The sequence below is a fragment of the Trichosurus vulpecula genome, chromosome 5 (genome assembly GCF_011100635.1).
Source record: "Trichosurus vulpecula isolate mTriVul1 chromosome 5, mTriVul1.pri, whole genome shotgun sequence".
NCBI classification, from domain to species: domain Eukaryota; kingdom Metazoa; phylum Chordata; class Mammalia; order Diprotodontia; family Phalangeridae; genus Trichosurus; species Trichosurus vulpecula.
In genome coordinates this window covers 250,970,278-250,985,217 of record NC_050577.1, presented here as the reverse complement: position 1 = coordinate 250,985,217, position 14,940 = coordinate 250,970,278, and the positions used below count along the sequence as shown (strand labels likewise).

Below are 14,940 nucleotides of genomic sequence, written 5' to 3'. Positions count from 1 at the left end.
TTTGTTGGATTGTTTTCTTAACAGCTTTTCATTGTTTTTGAGGTAATACTACTCGTAGTTTTCCAATATTCTTCTGTAGTTTTACAGTTGAGCTTGTATTCAACTCATATTGCTCTTGGCTGCCCTATGTTCACTTGCCAGTGAGGTTAGCGTTTGCTGGTTGAGGTGCTTTCTGGGCTTTTTTTTTTTTTCACTTTTTTGTTGTGATGACTGTTTTACAAGAGTTAAACTTCTAAGAAATGGGATTAGTGAACTTCTGTGAAGATGGAGGAGTAAAAGGTCAATGGAGAACCTTCCTTTTAAATATCCCAAATGAGCCAAAAATCTTCTGTCAATAAATGCCAGAAAAAGTGAGAAAAACAACTGTCATTTTTCAAGAGAAAAATTTTTGGGGAAAAATCCAAGGCTTAAACAGACATGAGAAGAGGTTCTAATACAATCATAATTGAAGAGTAGAGGCATAAACACCAGAGAAAAATGTATATAATACAAAACAGAAGCATTAATTTTTTTGGGACACAATGGATATTGGAACAGTGGACATAGTAAAGAAATTTAAGAAAGAAATGAGTTTAAGAAAAATACCACGGGACAAAAATGAACTGAATGTGAACTTTGAATATCTTTCTTGAGATTTCTGAAACCACAGATAAGAAATATGTGAAGAAATGGTAAAATTTAAAAAACAGAATTATTTCCCTGGAGGACAAAACTCAAGAAACCAAGAAAGAGAAGCATGCTCAAAAAGTACCACAACTGGACAAAGATTTGGAACAGTTGGATAAATTGGATCTGGAAGACAGAACAAGGAGAAAGAATTTTAGAATTGTCAGGGTGTCTGGAAATTGCAGAAGAAAATAGTATGACATATCCTGGGAAATTATATAGGGAAATTTGAATATATTAAAGAGGATCAGATTATAAATCAGCAGAAGGATTAATCTCAAGGTCATCTTACCTAGATACATCATTGTCAAGACTTCACAACTGCCATAATGAGATAATTTTGCAAGTAACTGAGAAAAGCCTCATACTAGAAAACATCGGTTGGAATTACCTAAGTTTCCTACCAAAACAAAAGAAAAAGGACAGAATCTGAAAAATTTTATTTCTAAAAAATTAAAAGCTATAAAATTTCATCCGCAAACCAGTTTAGTTTTCCATTTCTGCTAAGTTTCTAATAATCTTTTTGAAGACAAAAAGATGGTCATTATGAGTCTGCGGGAATTTCAAGGATTTGTGGAGGAGAGAGCCAGTCTTAAGGCAGCTTTCCAACAAGAATGCAGATCATCATCAAGGTATGAAAACTAAAGTGAGTTTTACAATTTAACTCAATGTAATCACCATAGGGAAATAGTAAACCATAGAATGATGTAAACATTTTGAGTTTTAGGGGTGAGGGAAAAGGGAGGAGGGAAGAAGAGAAATTGATTATGAGCATCAAAGGTGAAGAAAATGGAGAATTAACAGCAAAGAGAATAGGAAGAATGGAGAAAGGGTAAGCACTCTTAATACTGATCTCAAAGGGGAGGGATAGGGAATTTGAATTTTTAGAAAACTAGTAGCAGAACTTGCATTGTTTAGTATGATTGTTGTATGTTAAGATTGGAATAGGATTACGGTGAAGTAAGGACAATTTTATCCCTTTTACCAAAATGATAATAAAATATGATTAAGGACAGGTCAGAATCGAGATGAAAGGTTGGGCTAGAAGTGGTGATAGCCTGTTTCTTAAGTCTGCTATATATGTTTTGGATTTGTAGGAGCTATTATAATTGCATGTGATGTCTATGCCTTTATCCTCCTTATTTGGTGCTTGCTTCAACATCTATCTGGTCAGCTGATTCTACAGACAGCTGATTTGATGTGATTTGTTTCCTGTCTGTTGAGAAATGGCAAATTTAAATTTTTAATGTTTCTTGCTTGCCCTGTTTAGTGCCTTCCAGCTCTTCTAAATGACTATACTTATGATTTATATGAGCATTTTTAGGAGTGTACTTTCTACTTTGGCTTTTGATTTCTTGATCATCAGCCATATTTGTCAGTATAGTTTTCACTCCCTACCCCTGTGTTCACTTGTGTATTGAAGTTGTTGGATTTCAAAGTGTATAACGATTTAGCTTGAAGAGCATTGTCAAGTTCTTTAGTAGAATTTTTCTACTACCCTCTGTAGTAGATATTGAGACATAAGCTAGCTAGTTATCTTCATGGTGGTGCATTTGCTTATGTTTATTTTAAGAATCTTTTGAAGTGATTTTGAGTATACAATGAAACCAACACAGCCAGCTTTTTTATTCATTGCCTCTACGAGTAGAACATGTAAGCTCCTCATCCATTTAGTTATGACCTCTTTTATATATTCTATTCATATTTATAGTGTCAAAATGGATGTATTCAGTTTCTTCCACTGATATCAGTTTGTTGGGCGTTAGACATAAAGCACAAATTTTTCTTGCCAGATTGAGATTCTGCCCTTTTTGACCTATGCCAAAAGAAGTCACATAGGCAGCATACTTAATTAGGAATAGGAAATGCCTACCTGCTTTCAGATAGATAGTGAATTAAATGCATGTCTTTTCAAATCTTTCACTTTTAAAATGCTTTAGAAATTGTAAAAGCTGAGTTGCAACAGAATATTTGAGAAATAATATTCAGAAGCTCAGTTATAAAACTATGGAGATTAAAAAGGTATACACAGAGCTCTTTAATGAACCATTGTTAGCTTTTTAAAATTTCTTTGAATAAAAAGATATAAGGATGTTCTTTCCTTTTGGTTCTTTGTTACTAACTAAAAGTACTGTTGTCATGGGACATTTGGAAACTGTTGATTCCTTTCAGTATGATTGATGTATATAGCACCCACCTTGTAGCTAAGATCCTGCACTTCAGACAACATAGAAAAAAATACGTGGTTTTACATCGACATCTAAGAATCACCTTATGATTCTGGCAATGATTAAGTATGGTAATGCAGTTTCCAGCTTGACACATTTATGTATTAAATTTTTTTCTTTCATTCCTAGGTAAGGTAGGTATGTACTTAGCTGATTTATTAAGGTGGGTGCTAGCTGGGGAGAAACATCAAACTCATCCTAGTTTGAGTTTGGTTACTGCTAATTCTCCTTTAACAAGCAGTTAGCTGTAAGTCCAATAGGCAGGCCAGTCTCCTGAGAAGCACTTCCTTGATTTAAGATTTATTAATTCCTTAGAGAACTCAGGAAATAATGGTAAATGTTCTGCTGCCCATCTTCATCTCCACCCTCCAGTAAAATCATCAAATTAGAGCATAGTGGCCTTCTTTCCTTGTCATGCATTTAAACCTTCTCTTCCAACTCCAAAATTTGCAGAAAAGGGGCTAGGGTTGAATTGCCTAAAATGCTTTATTGTCTTAACTAAGAAAGGCTAAAATTTTCTCAGTGTGCAAGAAGTTTTAAAAAGACTATTCCTCAAATTCTTTGTATTGGTACACAAACAAAATTTGTAATCTGGCTGGAAACATTTTTGTCAGGGAAAAATTAGAAATCAATTCTAACTCAGCTGTATAGTAGACAAATCAGTGATTAAAAAAGGCAGGGGAGAAGAGGAGGAAAGGCTTTATTTGAGGGAGAGGTGGTGACTTCATTGGTTGGAATTCTTCCCCAAGTTAGAGAAATGTGGCATCAATTATGTTGGCTACTGACCTGGCTGTCCTAACCCACTGTACTTAGGCCTGGAGCTCTACAAATTTGGTACTAGTTTCATAAGTGCCAGTGCTGTATTATTGAGTTGTATAGCTACTGGTACCATAAGCAGGCTGTGTTACAAATGAAGAATGTGGACTTCTATTAGCATAACTAGATATATGTCCATGTAATTATAGTTGAGCTTCTAGGGATCTTCCAGCCACATCTGGATGATTGACTAAAGAAGTGGGGTGTTGAAAACAATTACCCCTTCCACCTCTACCTTCTCTGGAATACGGCAGCATCTGCTAGGGGCTGACTGATCATCTCATGAAAGTATTTTTAAGTGTGATCTTTGCATTTTCTTTGCAAAGATCCAAAATCCATAGGAAGTTGTGGTTGTTTATGAGTGTCATATAGTTTCCATTGATTTTTTTCAATAAGATGTTACTTGTGTTTTTCATAGTTGATAGAATTTAGAAGCAGGAAGGACCTTAGAAATATTTCAGTAGACCTCATGTTACAGATGGGGAGACTGAAACCTAAGCAATTAGGTGATTGGCCTTTGAAGGCCTTGAGAAGGACCTAAAATTCAAACTCAAATTTTCTGACTCCAAATTCTTCACACTAAACTATGTGACTAGATCTCGTTCCATAATAGGGTCTTTGTCACAAGTACCTTGGTTAACAAATTTAATAGCTCTGGGACTCAGAGTCCAAAAAAACACCTTTAACACTTATCTTGTGCAAGACGCTATAATACTGATTCCTGACAGTTTCGGAGACAGCTAGGAAAGGCAGTTGTTTCAAAATTGAGAACCTTCAGGTGAATTTTTAATGAATAGTCTCAATCTAGATTATTTTACAAAACTAGTTATTTGTATTTGCTGGGCAAGCTCTCTGGTAAGTGCTAGCATCATATAAATTGGATCATTCTTCAACCTCTCCAAATTCAATCTGTAATCCTATTTCTTAAACTGTTAAAGTTTGTTTTTAAGTGAACAGATTAAACACCAAGTGTGCACAAGTCATGTGCTAGTTCTGTGGGGGAGCCAAGAAAGTATGGAGGACGGTCTCTGTCCTCAAATACGTAATCTATTGGGAAAATAAGATACTACACCTGTGAAAAGTGACTAAGAAGTAGAGCATTGAGGCCAAATGGATAATTCAGACAGTAAGTAACAGTAATTCAAAGGAGACAGATCATTTTCAAATGTGTGATTGGGGAGGAGAGTGAGGGTGGGAGCGTTCCAAACAGGAGGAAAGGTTAAAGCAAAGGCTTGGAGGTAGGGACAACGTGCCAGGAGTGGATGGTTCGTTTTGAGGTTATCAAGTGTAGGAGCAGATTTAAACAGCCTTATTGAAGGCCTGGAATGCCAGGATAAGAAGTGTAGGTTTTGATCCATTTTGTACAAGGAAATGACAAAGGTATTTCAGGAGGAATTACTCTGATGATGTGCTGATTGGATTTTAAGGTGGGGGTGGGGATTGGACAACGAGTAAGGGAGAGCAAGTAGGAAGTTATGGATCATTTTTTTTTTTGCTTGAGTTAAAATTCCTTTTCTTTTGTTTAGGATATTGATACTGGTGTATTAAGTGAAAATTCAGATGATTCAGTTTCAGACCAATTCAGTGTTGAGTTTGAAGTTGAGTCTATTGATTCAGAAGATTATAGTCACAATGAAGAAGGACAAGAACTCACAGATGAAGATGATGAGGTGGGTTTTTTTTTAAATCTACCTACTTAAGAAACAAAGTGTTTTCCATGTTTAGTGCTTTCTGTACCTCATTGAAATTTTAATTCCAGTTTTTGAATGTAATTGTTCATTTAAAATCCCTGAAATTTCTTTTATTTTTGCCTTCATCACCCTTGATGCGCGGAAGAAAACGTCACATTTATTGTATTTGAAAGCATACAGTCTGTTTACCTTGTAACTGAGAAGTAGCTAGCACAAGCAATATTATTCCCATTTTATAGGTGAAGTTTAGAAAGGTGAAATTACTTGCCCTCAGCTCACAGATACAAGTGGCAGAGCCTGTCTGGACTACTCTGCCCCAGTGCTATGTGCTTCTGTTTGGTTGTGGGTCGTTTCTTCATTTTCAAAACACAACTTACAATTAAATCTAGGGAGCTTTCCTGGATAAAATGAAGTAATAGATTTGTATTAATGGAGTTGTTGGGCCTTGTTTTAGATATACCAGGTAACCGTATATCAGGCAGAGGATAGTGACTCTGACTCGTTTGATGAAGACCCTGAAATATCCTTAGCTGTAAGTATAAAATTCTAATTTCTTGTGATACAAAAAAATGACAGATGTGAATTTAGAGTTAGAAAAATGTATCTCCTTTTTAAGAGATAAGAAATTTGTAAAATTTATTTTTAACATTACAGTAAACATTAATGACTTAAGGTTGTCATCTGTTGCTTCGTATTTGTTGTTTATTGGAATGTACTTAAACCTTTTTTCTCAAATGCTCTTATGTCACACACTTACAGGATTTTCCTGTTCATTAATTAACTGATGTTGAGAAAGATTTTGTTAATTAAACTATTTTTTTAACTTATTTGGTTAATGTTGCTAGTTACTTTTTCCTTCTAAGAATTAATTAGTATTAAAGTGGATTTTTATATGCTAAATAGGAGAAGGGGTATCTGTGTTTACCGGATTTTAAATGCTCTCTTTGTATTTAGAATAAGAAAAAAGGTTAAATAGAGAATGTGGCCTGGTCACTGCATGCTGAGGATAAGAGATGGCAGGGGAGATACAGTACTCAGTATCTTTGTGCCAGGAGACTCCTAAGGAAGGTTGGCCCCCATGGTGAACTTAGGGAAGGATGCAGCGCAGGCAAGTTGAGAAGTCCTGGATGAGAAATGATGTGCATTTCTGTTATAGGGAATATCCAAATCATTGAGATCACAGGTCTATTTGAGAATTGTAAAAACACAATAATACTGGGTGGCTTGAAAAGATAAATTTAAATTTCATTATGTTGAAAAACAAAAATGAGAAAATTAAAGTGATTTCATAATGTTGATATAGTTGAGGTCAAGTTGAATGAAATGTTTCACATAACATACTATATGTAAAAATTTTGAAGTACATCGTCCACATGGCAGACCTAACAATAGTTTTAATCTCGTCCTGCTAATAGAAACAATATTATATACTGTTAGGATTTTTAAAGAACTTAGTAAAACTATTTTCTAACATTCATTTAGGACTTCCATTTTAATATTATAAGATGGCATCATAGATACTGGATATGCTTACTTTTGTTAGATGATGTGCTTCAAAGTAATCACTTAGTCCATTGGTGTAAAACTAAAAATAGGGGCCACTGATCTCTACATCAGAATCCCTGTGGGTTACATGTTGACTGAGCTTTAAAATATGTTTTCTCTATTTTATTGTATTTATTTATTTTGTAGCATTTCCAGGTACATTTTCATCTGACTCAGGGAGTGCTGTGGCACATCAGTGACCTGTGTGCTTGACTTCTGGTCTAGTCTCTAAACTTGGTTCGTCCTCAGAGAGTTTTGCTTTCAGCCCCCAGTTATGATTGCATTTGGTATTGTTGGCATCATTCTGCCCTCATCTCCTGCTTCTCTTCAGACTGAGCCTTATTGGTTTGTTAGTGACTCGGGGTTTGGGTTTTTCTTTTTCCTTTAATTTACATTGTTGTAGTTGTGTGTATGGTTCTACTTATCTCTCTGCATCATTTTATGCAGGTGTTCCTAAGTTGTTTTCATACTTACTAGTTCTTAGTGTGTAACACTATTGTTACATTCATATATTACAGTTTAGTCATTCTCCATTCGATGGACACTCGTTTTGTTCTTTGCCATCACAAAAAGTGCTGAATATGAATCTATAGCTAAACTGGATTATTTGGTGTCTCTTGAATGTGTCTTGTACCTCATTGCCTCTGCTCAAGCCATTTTCTCTGCCTGGCATGTCTATCTAGCTAAGTGGTTCAGTGAATAGAGCATTGGGCCTGGAGTTAGGAGGATCTGAATTCAAATCCAGGCTCAGACACTTACAGTTGTGTGACCCTGGGCAAGTCCTCTAATCTCTGCCTGCCTCAGTTTCCCCCTACTATAAAATGGGGATAATAATAGCACCTACCTTGTAGAGTTGTTGTGAGGATCAAATGAGGTAATATTTGTGAAGTTCTTAGTACAACTCCTGGCATATAGTAGGTGCTGTATAAATGCTCATTTTCTTCCCTTCCCTCCTCACTTTTTGAGTTCCTACCCATCCTTTGCAATTTAGTTTAGATGCTCCTCATTCATAAAGTTTTTCCTAGTTTCCCCCCAGAGGTAATGACTTTCTCATAGCAAATTTCACATAGCACTTGGTTATGAAATCCTTCCTTAATACACATAGGTACTATGTACTTTATCGCATTCTAGTAGTGTGCGTGTCTTATGCCTCTACTAGAATAGCTCCGTGAGGGCTGTGTTTTGTCTAAACTTCATACATTCCTCAGGACCTTGCACAGTGCTGTGTGCACTGTTAGTACTTCACTTATTAAATATTTATTGTCTGTTGTGCACAAGAGCACTTGTGTAGTCAGATATTTGGGAGATAGAAAACTTAGAAAGTGTATGCCTCATGAAGGTGAGATGCAAACTTGATATTGAACTTAAGTGAACAAAAGTGTGGACTCAAAAGAATATAAGGCATGCTTGGATGATATATTTTTAGTAGAGTGCCCATATTGGGGAAGGGAGGGAAATAAAATAGGAAAGAGGTCAAATTGTGGAGGCCTTGGAATGGTGGGCTAAGAAGTCTGGACTTCTGTGTTGTAGGTATTGAATGCTTTTGAATAGGGAAATGACATGAGGAAAACTTGTAGGAGTGTTCATTTGGCACTGATATGCAGGATGGATTGGTGGAAAGCTCATTTAAATTATTTCATTATTCTAGAATTATAGCTGGCAATAAGAATGGGAAGAATTTTTGGATGTCGTATTTCAAGGGAAAAATCAGGAGACTAAAATGACAAGATCTGGGAGTAGAAGGAAATGGGAAGAGTCAGAAGTGATTCCATTCCTTTGAGAGAGTGGTATCATTAGCAGAAACAAAGGAGTCAGGAAGGAGGTTGATTTTTGTTTCTCTCTATCATCCTTCTTTGACCTTATCTCAATAAACACCAAACCTACAGACAAAGGCTTTTACTAAAACTAGTTTTCTGTATTCTTGTTTCTTATAGGATGGTAATGAGGGGCCTTCATTAAAATTCTAGCCTAATGTCCTGTTGTAGTTACATTATACAGGGGATCCTGAATTTTCAAGAGTCATTCCAGTGAGACTTGGGCTTTAGCAAATACCTACCAAGATGGGAGGTCTAGGCCAAGTGAAAGACTATTAGTCTGTTCTCTCAGAATCAATCCAGTTAAATTCAGAGAAGTTTATCAACAAAAGTGATAAATTTGGGAGAACTATAATAACTCATTAAACCTTGGGCTAAGGTGTAGTGTATTTATGTCAGTACAGCGAGAATGTGCCCACATGAATGAAATCATACATCTTTGAAGTATAAGAAACAAGTAAAAGGCCTAATGTTCAGAAGAAGAGAGACTGCTGAATTACTATGGCTTATCTCTCTAGTTTAGGTAGAGCTAAGCAGTTGACAAACTTAAAGATAACTGACTGCTTAGTGGCCTCTGTACCTATTCCAAAATATTTTCTCTTCCAAACATGCACTTCCTGAATATTTTCATTTCTCTTTGTCCCTGAAATGACTCATTTGAATGTGCAAGCCTTTTGAAAAACAATGCAGCTATCACTCTGGGAGGTCTGCTGGGGCTCAGTCATTAGCTTCTTCTAATTTAGATTTTCTTCCTAACACAACTTGAGAGTTGGAATACGAATTTTGTTTAGGGTGAAAGGATCATAGGCAATTTTGGGACATGAAGAACATTGGCGGGCACATATGAGTTGGGGATAATATAGTGAAAGGCCGAGGGGATCACATCAAGACATATAGAGAGACGGAAGTACCATGAGATGAGAGAAAGTACAATGGTGATGAAGAAGATGTTAAAGACAAGCATCACCTAGGGCTAACCTTCTCCACAGGCCCAAGGAACTAGAGGATCCACTAGATGATTTGCATTCATAATTCCAGCCACTCTCTGAGCCTTTTCCACCTGTCCATTGTTTGTTACTCTCAATACCTAGTATTATTAATTAGGGTATATTATAGATAAAGTAAACTTCTCTGAGTTGGGCCTGGGAACCTAACTTCCATTTCTAGCATTATTTATGTGAGAACATTTATTTTCACTTTCAAAAAAACTGACTTGTAAAAACTAACAAAAACCATTTGTAAAGGTGGGAATTGTCTGAATATAATTTGGCTAGTTTCCTATAAATTGTGTTAATCTCTGTTTTACAAAAAGGGCGTGGGGCAATAGTTGTTAAAACAGATTCTTCTGAATACTGCCCAGTAAAAATAGACATGGTAACAGATGGAAGATAAAGATAGATTCCTATTAAAAAAGGTCTGCAACTAACAGAATTAGAATGCCTCACCATAGAATCTCCAAAAGGTGAAAAGACCACTTACAATTTCAGGTTTCAGGAGAAGTCGCTAAGAGTTAAAGGTAGGGTAGGAATTTGAAATGTTGCAAAATAAGCTACAAAATCTAATGAAACCTGCTTTTTAACAAACAGACTGAATAAACTGGTATGACTAATGACTAATATTCCTGGTTATTTAAGAACTATTGAAACTAATTTTACTTCTTATTTTATTGCAGGACTATTGGAAGTGTACTTCCTGTGATAAAATGAACCCTCCACTTCCACCACATTGCCACAGATGCTGGGCTTTGCGGGAGAATTGGCTTCCTGAGGAGAAAGGTGACGTGTCAGATAAAGGCAAACTAGAAAGCCCCACACAAGGAGAGGAAGAGGGCTTTGATGTTCCAGATTGTAAGAAAAATAAAATGAATGACTCTCAAGATTCGTGTGTTGAGGAAAATGATGAAAAAATAGTACAGATATCAGACTCCCAAGAAAGTGAGGATTATTCGCAGCCATCGACATCTAAAAGTATCATCTGTAGTAGTCAGGAAGACGCTGGAGATTTTGAGAGAGAAGAAGCGCAAGACAAAGAAACAAATATGGAATCTATTCTTCCCCCTAGTACAGTAGAGCCCTGTGTCATCTGTCAGAGCCGACCTAAAAATGGTTGCATTGTCCATGGAAGGACAGGACATCTTATGGCATGTTTTACATGTGCTAAGAAGCTGAAAAAGAGAAATAAGCCTTGTCCAGTGTGCAGGCAGCCAATTCAAATGATTGTGTTAACTTATTTTCTCTAAATGTGACCCTCTGTATGAAACTCTTAAAGAATGTGCTTGCATGCCTTGTGAATTTTATTTAAAATTTTATTTTTGTACATTTTTTTTTTCTGAGAAAGTGACTATTTTAATCCATTTTAGTTATATCTTGTGCACTTTGCTTTTTGGGAAGAATTTTTTGTTCCCTTTCTTTGGGGGGTAAAACATTTTGGCGACTATTTTTTCCATTTTTGCATTTTATTAGTTTTCATTTACATTACTTATAGGGGCAGCAGGGTATAGTGGATAGAGTGACTACATTGGACACTTACAGCTCATTTGACCCGGGATAAATCTCTGTGCCTTAGTCAGTTCCCAAGACTTACCTGTAAGTCAGATAATTTGGGAGTGAGTCATAGATGCTTGTATTGGATTGTGTTGAAACTATAGATCCTTTACTGTTTGCATCTCTTGAGAATTACTAGTTATTTTGAAGATGGACTATTTCTGTTTGTTAAATAGTTGCCTGTCTTCTCTAGTTGGGGAGTGTGAGATTTTTTGAAAATACTGTGTAAATAGAAAATTTAATAAATATTATTTAAGTTTAATACTGTTAGTGAAAAGTGGTGATGATTCAGGAGATGATTTGAGTTGCAAATAAGATACTCTTCAGGTTTCTGTTCTTTGAAGTTTTATCTGTCCTTAGTTCTAAGAATCTTAGAAAATACCTGCTAAGAAAAACCTGATAGTTTTCATTTGTATATTGTGTATACAAAAATAAAAGAAGGATGGCTTTATCCTTTTTAGAGCCCATCATAATCAATTCTTTCTACATTCCTTTGCCACCAGGACCACACCCGACAGGTCTTTTTAAGGGCCTCAAGTGCAATTTAGTATTGACCCTTTGAATGAATGATAGCTTACTTCAGACCTTAAAATTAGGATTTGAGTTTGGAAATATCTGTTACTACCAAATTGAATGTAATTCAGATGTGACTCCTTATATTATCTTGGTCTGGATATATGGCCCCAGGTAGGTTCTGGGTTTTAACATAATCAGGGCCAGTTTTAAAAACTTAACATTCAGAAATTACACAAATAAAAACATATTCTTAAAAATCCTTTTATTTTTCAGGCTGCCAATAAAATATTTACTAGATTAATGTTGTAGTTAAAGCATTTGCCACATGCTTGAATTTAACGTTTTAAAAGTTGGGGACACGAGCCATGATTATTTAAAACAGATATTAACATGAATTTCTGTTTTTCCATGCTAATGAAGCTGATCCACTGTTAAGATTTTGGATAGGGGCACCTCCAAACTAAATACATTATGATTTGGTTTTTGGGGAGCAGATTTACCTTCATAATTATTGTTGCTTAGTCTGAATTCTCTGAAACTCAGACTAATTTGCTGACCGGAAAGCTTATTTAAGTTTGAAAATTTGTTGCAAAAATTTACACGGCCAATTGAAAGTTGATTATAAATGTGTTTGTGGAAGTTAATAAAGGAAATAAAATAAACTAGAACCTGTTTGTTTGTATTGAAGAAGACTAGTAGTGAACCAGATAGCTGTACCTCCAGATTATTTCCCTAGAATGTTTGTTCCAACTGCTGCTTAGCCTGGGCCCATTTGGCTCTCATGGCAGCTGTTATTAGGTGCCCAGCCTGGTGTGTGTGACAGTGCCATTGAGTACAACTTGGACTGAAATCAGACAGAGTGCTCCAGCTTGTAGCACTCAGTGGCACTGCCCCGTGCTGGGCGTTTGTGATCACTGGCTGCCTGGTGCTAAAAGTGGCAGTAGTGCAAGTGCCAGATAGGCAGCTACTGTAAGTAACAGTGGGCAACAGTCGGCTAGGTGGGGTCAGGGTGGTGAAGCAGGCAAGGACTGAACTGGAGTTAGGAACCTTATGAGAAGGAGCTTGGCCAGGGTGGCATTCAATTCAGTATACATTTGCTAAATGTATTGATTCGCACAGCACTTTCCTAGGCACTGAGAAGACAATCTAGTCTAGTGGATGAGACAGTTTTAAGTTTTAGTGCAAGTTAACATGAGAGATTAGAGAAGGTGATGAGGGTACCTGAAGTGCACTGAGGATTCTAATGGGTAGAAAATTGTAGGAGCATGGGTGGGTGGGTATTGGGGTGGGGATGTAGTCTAATGTAGAACTGAGCATAAAATGCATTAAGGAGAAGAACTTTGAAATAAAGCTGTAAAGTTAAGAGTTAATTTAGTCTTTGATTTAGAAGATGTATTTCCATACCTTATGGAATGGCCTAGGGGTGTTACTATAAATGTCAGTCACCATTGTCAGTACCATGAAATAATTCTAGCTCCTAGGACTAACTAGGATTAGTGGGGGTGGGGTTGGATGCTAAAGACATGGGAGTTTGCTATATTTAGTCTGATGCCTCATGCCTCTCAGCTTTCCCTGACAGCTTTAGATTGCTCATACAGAGGAGTACTTGGTGAAAATATCTCCAAATTCTTTTTAGGGTGATTTTTAAATACTGAGAAGTTCTTATTTATACAAAAGCTAAGCTGTAGGCTTTAAATGTTACTACTTTGACTTCAAAATGCCTACATAAAATTTTTAATTTGAAACTTTGGTATAGGAGACTTAGAATGGATGTAAGTGAAATTCGCATCACTTAAAAACACTTTTGTTAGTACGGGTATTGATTGGAATTCAATTGTCTCTGCATGCCAGTAGGTAGTGGTTAAACCACAGGGGGTAGAAGCTGAACTAAAGCAGGACTAGAGAAGCCTTAAAGGAAGGCAGATTTCTCCTTACCATAAAGGAAAATGTCTTTACAACCAGAGTTGTCTAAAAGTCAGACTGACTGCCTTCAGTGGTATCGAGTTCTTCCTTGCAGGAGGATGATGCCCGAGGTCTAATTCCATGACTGCAATGTAAAATGGTCAAAGAACAGACATATATGTCTGTGTATGGACATGGTATGATGTGTATGTATGAATAGGTACATGTATATATACATGGTATAAGCACAGATTTTTTGTTTTTTAGTGTCATATGTTAAACATTTACCAGCACATCTCTCTAGAAATAATAACAACATGAATTGGGGTAAAATAGAACTGTAATTGATTGGAGGCTAAATACAGTATGCTTTAAAAAAATTTTTTTTCCATGAAAATTATTTTTCCTCCCTACCTCCCCTCTTGGGAAAAAAAAGAAAAAGCTTTTATGCATAGTCAAACAAAACTGATTCTTGCATTGGTCAAGTCCAATAAATAGGTCTCAGTCCTCACCCTGAATCCACCTTTCTGTGAGGAGTTAGGTAGCTATTTCATCATGGGTCTTCTGGAAGTGTGTTTAATCATGTTAATATGAGCCCTTTACATCTTTTGGCCTTGCCTTTACAATGTTGTGAATATGTAATTTTTTCTCCTGGTTCTAGTCACTTAACTCTGTGTTAGTCATAGAAATCTTCATAGGTTTCTCGGAAATCATCTCTTTTATCATCCTATCTATATTTCTTATAGCACAATTGCAATTCCATTATATATTCATATACCCATTTATTCAGCCACTCCTCAATTAGTTCCCAGTTCTTTGCTAACATAAAAGGAATTGTTACATTTTTGTTTGGGTTTTTTTTTTTGGAGGGGGAGAAGGCAGGGCAATTGGGGTTAAGTGACTTGCCCAAGGTCACACAGCTAGTAAGTGTTTCAAGTGTCTGGGACCAGATTGGAACTCAGGTCCTCCTGACTCCAGGGCTGGTGCTCTACTCACTGCACCACCTAGCTGCCCCCAATTGTTACACTTTTGAACATTTGTGTCCTTTCTTTTATCTCTTTGAGGTATGGACTTAGTGGTCATATTGCTGGTTCAAAGACGATGCACAATTTAATAACTTTTGGGACTTAGTCCAAAGTACTTTCCATTATGACTGATCTGGAAAAATTCTGCAAATAGTACACGAACGAACCCATGTATGTTCCTACAGCCCCTCCAA

At 36.4% G+C, this 14,940-nt stretch overlaps 1 protein-coding gene across 3 annotated transcripts in view; it reads left to right on the top strand.

The window, feature by feature from the left end:
- The window catches only part of MDM2 (MDM2 proto-oncogene), a 31,042-nt gene extending 18,555 nt beyond the window's left edge, over nucleotides 1–12,487 (top strand). For all 3 annotated transcript variants that reach the window (XM_036761353.1, XM_036761351.1, XM_036761352.1), the window contains 3 exons: nucleotides 5,237–5,380; nucleotides 5,856–5,933; nucleotides 10,433–12,487. In XM_036761353.1, coding sequence (XP_036617248.1) covers nucleotides 5,237–5,380; nucleotides 5,856–5,933; nucleotides 10,433–10,999 — 789 coding nt within the window. In that variant the 3' untranslated portion in view covers nucleotides 11,000–12,487. The remainder of the gene's footprint in view (nucleotides 1–5,236; nucleotides 5,381–5,855; nucleotides 5,934–10,432) is intronic.
- Nucleotides 12,488–14,940: the final 2,453 nt, after the last annotated feature.